This window comes from Lithobates pipiens, unplaced genomic scaffold (assembly GCF_037356315.1).
Source record: "Lithobates pipiens isolate NorthernLeopardFrog02 unplaced genomic scaffold, aLitPip1_a1.2 Scaffold_8, whole genome shotgun sequence".
Lineage (NCBI taxonomy): Eukaryota > Metazoa > Chordata > Amphibia > Anura > Ranidae > Lithobates > Lithobates pipiens.
The window spans coordinates 170,043,730-170,054,500 of record NW_027507903.1 but is presented as its reverse complement, the minus strand read 5'-3'; the positions used below and the strand labels follow the sequence as shown (position 1 = coordinate 170,054,500).

The window sequence follows — 10,771 nt, the reverse complement described above, 5'->3', positions numbered from 1 at the left end:
AAAGCTCTATTTGTGGGAAAAAAATTACGTCAATTTTGTTTGGGTGCAACGTCGCACTGACCGTGCAATTGTCAGTTAAAGCGACGCAGTGCCGAATCGCAAAAAGTGCTCTGGTAAGGAAGGGGGTAAAATCGTCTGGGGCTGAAGTGGTTAAGAGTTAAATAACGGCTAATAAAATGTGGTAAAATACCACATTTGGTAACAATTGTCCAAGAATTTACATTAAATACATTAATGCAGTATTTGTTCAATTTAGCAGTAATTACCGCATTATTTAACCACTTCTGCCCGGAAGATTTGGCTGCTCAATGACCAGGCCATTTTTTTGGCGATTCGGCACTGCGTCACTTTAACTGACAATAGTACGACGCTGTACCCAAACAGAATTGATGCCTTTTTTTCCCACAAATAGAGATTTATTTTGGTGGTATTTGATCACCTCAGCGGTTTTTATTTTTTGCTCTATAAACAAAATAAAAGCAACAATTTTGAAAAAACGCAATGGGGGTTATTTACGAAAGGCAAATCCACTTTGCACTGCAAGTGCACTTAAAGTGCACTTGGAAGTGCAGGTGCTCTAAATCTAAGGGGTAGATCTGAAACGAGGGGAAGCTCTGCTGATTTTATCATCCAATCATGTGCAAGCTAAAATGCTGTTTTTTATTTTCCTTGCATGTCCCCCTCGGATCTACAGCGACTTTACTTCCAAGTGCACTTTCAGTGCAAAGTAGATTTTCCTTTCCTTTCCTTTCCTTTTTCCTAGTAAATAACTCCCAATATGTTTTACTTTTTGCTATAATAAATATCCAATTTGTAAAAAAAAATATATAATTTTTTTCCTCAGTTTAGGCCGATATTCTTCCACATATTCTTGGTAAAAAAAAAAAATATTGATTGGTTTGTGCAAAAGTTATAGTGCCTACAAAATAGGGGATAGATTTATGGAATTTTTTTTATTATTATTTCTTTTACTAGTAATGGTGGTGATTTTTATCGATTGAGCTGGTTGCTAAGGAGCAGGCCGGGAAGCAGGTCACCGAGAACTTAACAAGGGATAACTCATCAGCTGTCAGTGGGTTCCTCGCTGACAGCTGAATGTAAAAAAAATGCAGACAATTAAAATTTATGAAAAAAAAACAAAAACGTGTGGGGTCCCCCCAAGATCCATATCAGATCCTTATCCAAGTATGCAGCCTAACTGGTCAGGAAAGGGGGGCGAGCAAGCGCCCACCCCAAACCATACCAGGCCACATGCCTTCAACATGGGGGTTGGGTGCTTTGGGGGGGCTCTGCCACACCATTCACTGTTACCTGCTATCTTATGAAGCCTTTAAACAATATAGTGTAACTGGAATAACATTTATATGAAAAAATATTAGGCTGTATGTCCTATAGCAATTATTCAAATGCCCATTGATTAATATGATCATGTCCCGGTAGATATTTTTGCATACAATATTTACCACATTGATACATGAAGGTCCCATTGTGGCAAAAAACATTCAGTCTTTTAAGTTTTTACTTACATTGAAAGCTTTATATCATTTCATAAAATATTATTTAAAATTTATGAGAGCTAAAATATTTTATTCCTTGTTTATGTACTTTTTTATGGGTCAGTCCATTAGCTATCAACTTTCCCCCCTTATGTTAACGCCAAAGCGAATATATTTTTTACTCCAAAATAAACCTGTCCTGATATAATATAGGTGCTAGTATGTTTGTATATGCTGGGTGTATTTTACAGGTTTGTATATTATATGTACTGAAGTACTGCCCCAGTTGAAGCAATTTATTGCGAATCATGTCGGGTACATAGACTGCAGACGAGATTTTCCACACTTTTTTATTGATATTTGTGTTTCTGTACCCTTCTTCACTGATGGCTTGTACATGCATGTATCTTGTTTTTTCATTTTTTATTTTAATAAATACTTTTTTATCGGATTAATCTGCTCTATGAGGAGGCCTTCTGTTTTTTCCCTTTTTCCTTTCATTCGGTTTGTTATTTTATAATTTTTTATGCACCTATCTGGGTGTGAATACTTTCTTCACTTCCTTGGAGCCGAAGACGTCACTGGTATAGCTGAGGTTTACATCACCTGTATGGGAGGATTGCTGTCTATCGCAATTTGATGCTGAATGACTCACCACTAAGGTGTGTGGGTCCACACCTTCGGGTAAGCGTACCCATTACCTTCTTTGTTTACATTCAGTGTGCTGTGGTACCTGTATGAAGAAACCTTAAGTGGTACCGAGCTGGTGGTTTCCTCATTGTTTTCACCTCTTGAGCACTGGACGTGTGGCATTGCGACTAGTCCCGGCTATTTTCCACTGTGAAGTGACTATTTATGATTATAGAGACTACTGTTTTCTATATGGCCTTGGCTTGGTTTCAAGCCATTTTTCATTCATCCAATATAATAACTTTTTGACTTTTATGTCACGGTTTTTGCACTTGTCTATTCATATTGATTGCACTTGTTTATAATCTGGTTTGGTTTTGCTAAGCCACTCATTAATTTTTTTTACAGCAACACTTTTTATCATGAGGTGTTTTTCTCACTTTAGCGCTGCATTTTTTGTTTATTATGTTTTATACAATTGTATCATTGTTGATGCTGGCTGCTACATTTTTGTTTTGATTTCTTGGTAGTGCAATTATAATTACATTGAAGTACTATTTGCCTAGCTATGAAAGGCATTGCAAAATATTAATCAATCTACATATAATTTTATTACATGCACAAAATACATTTAACCGATTCCCGACGGGCACACGCCGATGTACGTTGGCAGAATGGCATGGACAGGCAAATGGCCATACAGGTATGTCCCTTTAAATTTGCCGCAGTGCCATCGTGTGCACGCCAATGGCTGGGTCAGGTCACGGGTCCCCCCCGGACTCGATCACCACGGGGATACCCGTGATCGTCTCACAGGGTGAAGAACGGGGAGATGCTAATGTAAACAAGCATCTACCCGTTCTGCCTAGTGACAGTGTCACTGATCTCTGCTCCCTGTGATTGGGAGCAGAGATCAGTGATGTGTCACATGTAGCCACGCCCCCCCCACAGTTAGAAACACACCCCAGGACACACGTAACCACAACAGGAATCAGTGTATTTGTAGAGCACTGATTGCTGTATAAATGACAATGGTCCCAAAAATGTGTCAAAAATGTCCGACGTGTCCGCCATAATGTCGCAGTCACAATAAAAATCACAGATCGCTGCTATTACTAATAAAAAAAAATATTAATACAAATGCCATAAAACTATCCCCTATTTTGTAAATGCTATAACTTTTGCGCAAACCTATTAATAAATACTTATTGCAATTTTTTTAAATAAAAATATGTAGAAGAATACGTATTGGTCTAAATTATATATTTTTGGGGATATTTATTATAGCAAAATATAAAAAATAATGCGTTTTTTTCAAAATTGTCCCTCTTTTTTTTGTTTATAGTGCAAAAAATGAAAAACTGCAGGGGTGATCAAATACCACCAAAAGAAAGCTCTATTTGTTGGAAATAAAGGACATCAATTTTGTTTGGGAACCATGCTGCACGAACACACAATTGTCAGTTAAAGCAATGCAGTGCCGAATCGAAAAAAGTGCTCTGGTCAGGAAGGGGGTAAAATGTTCTGGGGCTGAAGCGGTTAATAACACATTACATATTTATATAAAACTCAAGAGAGAGGGACTTCATACAATAAATGTAAGTAGTCACATTTGATGGGTATACTTATCAATGTTTTAACCCATTATTGGCATAACCTTCCCGAAAGATTCACACATTTTTATATAAGATTTATTCAAAAAATGAAATTGGAATGGCTCTTGGGTGAAAACATTAATAAAAAGACCCCTTAGTGTTTGATAATAACATACAAAATAAAATTTGCCCCTCAATGCAAATGGAAAAATAATCATCCTACCAATTATAAGCCATAAAAAGCAAGTCAAAATAATTTGGCAAGTTTTCACCACAAGTATATAAAATATATCAAACCTAAAGAGTAGCTACATTTTCTTTTCTTTTTTTAAAGAAAAAAACAACCCCCTCTGGGTGATCAGTGTACATTTCATGGGTTTAAACAAAAGCTTTGCTGCAGATTCCTACCTTCCTTTTCTGAAGAAATAGCTGTTTGTTTAGTGCAGAGTGAATCTGAATGGGAGTGACTTTTTCATTATTCAGAGAAGTGTCAACGTCCCTATAGAAGTGATTAACCAATTTCGATTTTTTTTAAATTGCAGAAGATACATTAAATATAACATCTGTGAAAATCAGTGAGCCAATCACACAAGCGGGACATTACATTTCCTGGGGAAGTTCTGCACACCAACTGTGTACAGAAGGCCTCTAGGCACTGCAGATTGAAAAGGATATTTTATAACATTAAATTAACATTGGGCTTCTGTAAAACATATATTTTATTTGCTATTTTTTTCCCACTAAAGTTAATCAGCATAAACTGGTTTTCCCTACAAGGAATACAAATAAATTCATTGTGTTCACCTTCATAAGTACCACTCTCTAGCAGTGCTCCACTTCTCTCTAATTCCATAAACGCTTCCACTGTAATGAAGTTGTAATCCACACCAGGCACCTCCCCTTCTTTAGGCTGCCGTGTGGTGCCTGAAAAAAAAAGAAGACATAACATAAATGTATATATTATCAAATCTCCTTATTTTTAAGCCAAACTAATTATTACCCTTTTACATTGTATAGTAGCTGCAGAATGTTGTACTTAGTACAAATCTTAACATTAAAGTGTTACCCTCTATTGGTTAACCCTGTGTTTCTTAGACTTTGGTCCAAATCATAGCATTTTCTCTTTGATGTCCACAGAAAAACAAACATTAAGCAGTAAAAAAATACCCTGTTTAATTTGTATACTGGGTATTATGGATGAATAGCAGTTGAGAATAGAAAATCTGCTATATCCAGAACTGTAAACCAGGCCAAAAATCTTATTCTAAAGCAACAGAAATCAACTAATCCACATTGCATGAGGAATGACTAAATAGTATGAATAAATAGTATGAATGACACTTTGATATTCTAACTTCATGGATGTACTTTAAATCCTAAAAAAAAAACTATGGGGTAGGTGGTCAGAAACCTCACATTTTTGTTTCTTTGATCTAATAACTTATAGATTCCTTTAGACTACTACAAGGCTAGAACATGGTTTGCCCCTCTGTGAAGAATAGGACATAGTGTATTGTCATAGTGATGATTATCTAATGCTGTGTACACATGACCAGACTATCCACCCGGAAACATTTCATTGGATATTCCGATCGTGTGTTGGCTTCAGCTGACTTTTTTTTCAAAAAGTCTGATGGACCTAGAAATAGAACATGTTTTAAATCTTTCCGACTGAATCAATTCCTTCGTTCGTCTGTATGCTATTTTGATGGACCAAATATGACGCAAGGGCAGCTATTGGCTACTGGCTATTGAACTTCCTTTTGCTAGTCCCATTGTACATCATCACATTCGAAACAAACAACTTTGGTGTGATCATGTGTAGGCAAATCCGTTCGGTCGGAACTCCGTCGGTCATGTGTACATGGCATTAGTCTCTGTTATGTCAAGATGTGAGACCAGCCTAGGTATGAGATGAAGATGCAGCTTGAATCAATTCACTGTATCACTGAATTGTTATTGTTATTCTTCAATAGAGAACTTTATAAACTATACATATATATATATATATACACACTATCCTGTCAAACAGTATGTGGGTAGAAACACACGTAAATTGCATACCAGAATCAATGCACATATAGTCAATATAAAAAATGGGTTCATGAAACATATGCGTCAAAACACTTTAGACAGTTTCCTAACAGAAATCCAACACAGCTTATTTTTTATGGAATAGACAAAATTAAAAAAAAAACATTGAAGTGGTACCCATCTAAAAAGAGCTGTGTCACAGAATGAAACCAAATGGCGGTATAAATTACAGGCATACCCCACTTTTAAGTACACAATGGTGTTTATTTCCTAAAGCTGAAAAGTGCAAAATCAGGCTCACTTCTGCATAGGATCCAATGAGCTTCCAAGTTTTATTCCCAAAGCTTAATTGAACAAGCCGGGTTAGAAGCTCATTGGTTTCTATGCAGAAGTGAGCCTGATTTTGCACTTTCCAGCTTTAGTAAATAAACACCATTGTGTACTTAAAAGTGAGGTGTGCCTGTAGATACCTTGCAGCCCACAGGTATGAATGTAGATTTAGACCTAAATAGTTTTTTAAGTAATGATTACATTTACAACTATTTTTCTGCAAGTCATTTCTGACCCACACAAGTTATGGGGTGTCCCAAGATGTATCATATGTTATTACAAAGAACTGGGCATCCATACATATGTAAGCTAGTTTGTATACATTTTTATATTTAATTTTATGTCATTTATGTATATTTTTTGTCTCAACACCAATTCATATATGTAATTGCATTAGTGTCTTCCGTCTATCGGGTTTCACTGAATGTGGGTTTGTAGTCACAGACACGGGGAATATGTCTTTTTCTATAGAGGGTCGAGATAGGTGGGGACAGCCATGCTCCACCAATCACGTCCTACTCTGAAGGTATTTAAACGAATCTGTCTAGTGACCGAGACGCTTCCTGATGACGTTGTAAAACGAAACGTACATCAAGGTGCATCTCTGTCACATCACTTCCGGTCATCGACCTCCAGTTTTCAATACCACGGTGGTGGAATGCAAACCAGGTACTGAGCGGAGGCTAGGTGTCTGCAGACCTCACCACTTGATGGTGCTAGCTGTTATCCTCAGTGCTGGGAGAAGGCACCTCAAAATACGAGCAGCCAGTTTGGCATTGTTTTTATATTACTGTTTTTATAAACTGTATCATGCCATGGTCCCGTTTTATGTTTGTTTTTTAATGGTATACCTATGGTGGAGAGGAGGATCATAAAGATTTCCAGCTACAGCTCCATTGGCAGACTAGCAAGCCCACTGATATATATAAACAGCCTGTTGTGACATTCTTTTTAATTAAAGAGGTCATATCCATTTGGTGAGTAGGCAATTTACTCACACTCATCGGGTGATATTCATAAGATTTGCCTTGGTGACAGTGTATGGATAAGATTCACAACACAAAAAATACTAATGGACTTTGGACTGATTGATTGTTTGATTTATGAATTCATCACCAATATTATGAGTTTTTATTTTGATTCCTTATTAGCACTATGCACGTTAATATATTTTGATTCATCACCAATGTATATTACCTAATAATATTTCTGTTAGCTCATCACTAGCGCCCCTACCATGTATCACTTCAACATTTAAGTCATCATAATCCAATTTGCACTTTTAATTTCATAGCCCAAGGTTCCTAACACTATCACAAAAGTATTGGGACACCTGCCTTTGCATGCACATGAACTTTAATTGCATCCCAATCTTAGTCCGTAGGGTTCAATATTGGGTTGGCCCACTTTTTGCAGCTATAACTCTTCTGGAAGGCTGTCCACAATGTTTAGTTGTGAGGTCAGGCAATTATGTGGACAGGAAGGCCTAGCTCGCAGTCTCCACTCAAAATCATCCCAAAGGTGTTCTATTGAGTTGAGGTCAATACTTTATAGACCTTGATTTGTACACTGGTGCATAGTCATGTTGGAACAGGAAGGGACCATCCCAAAATGGTTCCCACAAAGTTGTGAGCATGAAATCGTCCAAAATATCTTGGTATGCTGATGCCTTAGCAGTTCTCTTCACAACAGTTCTTTTTCCCTGAAAAACAACCCCAAACCCTAATCCCCTCTTCACCAAATGATTTGGACCAGTGCACAAAGCAAGGTCCATAAAGACATGGATGAGACTGGGTTCACACTAGTGCGAATTGCATGCAGATTCCCCTGCATCCAATTCGCATGACAGGAGATTGTGACTGGCTCTCTATGGAGGCGGTTCACATATCTCCGTGGCACATGCAAAGCGGCTTGCACAGGAGTCCTGTGCATCTTTGGCTCCATTTCATGGCCAAATTCAAGCAAAAACTTGGCCCTAATTTGACCCTGAAGAAGAGAACAGGGACATACCAGACCCCTGCTGCGAGCCGCATCCATCTGCGGTTTGAACCCAGACTGAAAGAGTTTGAGGTGGAAGAATTGTCCTGACCTGACCTCACAAATGTTTTTCTGGAAGAATTGTCAAACATTCGCATAGACACACTCCTAAATGACAGCGGACAGCATTCCCAGAAGAGTTAAAGCTGCTATAGTTGCAAAGGGTGGGCCAATAGTGAACCCTATGGACTAAGACTGGGATGCGATTAAAGTTCATGTTGCGTGTAAAAACAGGCGTCAAAATACTTTTGAAAATATAGTGTTTACATATATACAGTATATATATATATATATATATATATATATATATATATATATATACACACACACACACACACACACACACACACACACACACACACACACACACACACACACACACACACACACACACACACACAAGCTCTGTTGTGCACCATCAACAGTGAGGACACATCACACAATTCGGGGAACACTGGATGAAAGGAGCTGGAACTCCAGTAAAACTGCACAGTTCAAATACACAAATACGATTACCGTTTTAAAAAGGTTTTATAATTTTGATCAGTCATTCTAGTGGAACACAAGTTCCAAAACACTCCACACCTCCACAGCCAGACTCATCTACCTTACCAACTGTTCAGTGTCCGCCACTCCTCTCTGCCAATCCCTCCACTGGCTTCCCATTGCCCAATGAATAAAAATCAAAACACTAACAATAACATACAAAGCCATTTAAAACTCTGCTCGGAGCTACATCACCAAATTTATCTCCCTATATCACCCAAATAGTTCTCTCCGCTTCCCCCAAGACCTCCCGCTCTCTAGCTCCCTTGTCTCCTCCTCCCATGCTCATTCCCAGGACTTCTCTAGAGCCTTTCCCATCCTCGGGAACTCACTATCCCATGCTGTCTCCTATTCTGTCCACTTTTAGGTGATCCCTGAAAACCCATCTCTTCAGGGAGGCCTATCCTGCCTTCAGCTAACAACCAAATCTTCTACTTCCCTTATAAGTTCATCCCTCAAATTTGCTACCTTTTCTTTCACCAGCCCATCCCTATTAGATTGTAATCTCACAGGAGCAGGGCGCTCCTAACCCTCTTGTATTTCCTGAGGCAGCTCCATGCAATTGGCCTGAAGAGATAGTGTTATCTCTTTGTCCAATGACTAGGCTTGAGGAGGAAAGGTGACATAGAAGCTGGATCAGGAAACAAGTGTGCAAAGAGTAATGCTGTGCACTCACGGTCGGACTTTCCGGTAGAAAAAGTCAGACGGAATCAATTCATAAGATATTCCGATCGTGTGGACTTCAGCTGACTTTTTTTTTTTCAAAAATTCTGACGGACCTAGAAATAGAACATGTTTTAAATATTTCCGATGGAATAAATTTCTATCGGGAAAACTGTTTGTCTGTATGCTGTTCCGACAGACCAAAATAACGATGCAAGGGCAGCTATTGGCTACTGGCTATTGAACTTCCTTTTTCTACTTCCGTTGTACGTGTTGTACATCACCGCATTCTAAATGATCAGACTTTGGTGTGATCGTGTGTAGGCAAGTCTGTTTCAGCGGAAAAAACAGTCGTGTGTATGCAGCATAATACAAATGTTTTGGATGGTGAAAAAGTACATTCATGTAGTTCAACCACGTAGTTAGCATTTTTTGGCCACTTTCCAGTCAGCAGCAACAGATTAGGACTACGCAGAATACACTGAAGATGAACAAAACACAAATTTACTTTAACCAGTTCTGGACCACCCACCGCACATATACTGTGGCAGGGCCACCCAGCTGCGCAAAAGATACCCATATGTTCTCCGCGTGGCCAGGTGCCGCCGCCGACCCACTCCTGCTGTGATTGCACACAGAGGGAGCCAATCAGTGGGCCCGGCATCCTCAATGGCTTCCGGGCCTCCTGCAATTGCTCCAGGGGAATGCAGAACAGCGGTCTGCTGATGTAAACAAAGCAGACTGTCCTTCTGTCAGATAGGAACAGAGAGATCTGTGCTTCCTGCTAATCAGGATCACAGATCTCTCTGTTCCTGCAGTGAGTCCATTCCTAACACAGCTAGTAAGCACACTGAGGAAACACAGTTAACCTCTTCATCACCCCTGATGTTAACTCCTTCCCTTCCAGTGTCATTTATACAGTATCAGTGAATTTTTGTTAGCATTGATCACTGTATTGGTGTCACTGGCCCCCAAAAAGTGTCACTTAATGTCCAATTTGTCGCTAACCAATCAATATACACTTATTGAGATCTTGTTACCAAAAATATGTAGCAGAATACATATTAGCCTAAACTGATGAAGAAATTCTTTTTTTTTTACATTTTCTATTGGATATGTTTTATAGCAGAAAGTAAAAAATATTGTTATTTTTTCAAAACTGTTGCTCTTTTTTGGTTTATAGCACACAAAAAACCGCACAGGTGATCAAATACCACCAAAAGAAAGCTCTATTTGTGAGAAAAAAAGGACATACATTTTGATTGGGTACAGCGTTGCACGCCCACGCAATTGTCAGTTAAATTAACGCAGTGCTGTATCGCACAAAATAGGCTGGTCATTAAGGGGTTAAATCCTTCCGGGGCTAAAGTGGTTAATTCTTAACTCAAAAAAAACAGCAAATTCAAGCTATAGGTGTGGTTGAATGCTTGAAAATGTTAG

At 38.6% G+C, this 10,771-nt stretch overlaps 1 protein-coding gene across 11 annotated transcripts in view; it reads right to left on the bottom strand.

Annotated features, from left to right (window-relative positions):
- MAGI2 (membrane associated guanylate kinase, WW and PDZ domain containing 2) overlaps positions 1–10,771 on the bottom strand; it is a 1,006,736-nt gene that overhangs the window by 390,620 nt on the left and 605,345 nt on the right. For all 11 annotated transcript variants that reach the window (XR_013271122.1, XM_077474033.1, XM_077474035.1 and 8 more), the window contains one exon: positions 4,526–4,645. Coding sequence is in view for 10 of the 11 variants with exons in the window: in XM_077474033.1 (XP_077330159.1) it covers positions 4,526–4,645 (120 nt within the window). In the remaining variant the exon portion in view is untranslated. The remainder of the gene's footprint in view (positions 1–4,525; positions 4,646–10,771) is intronic.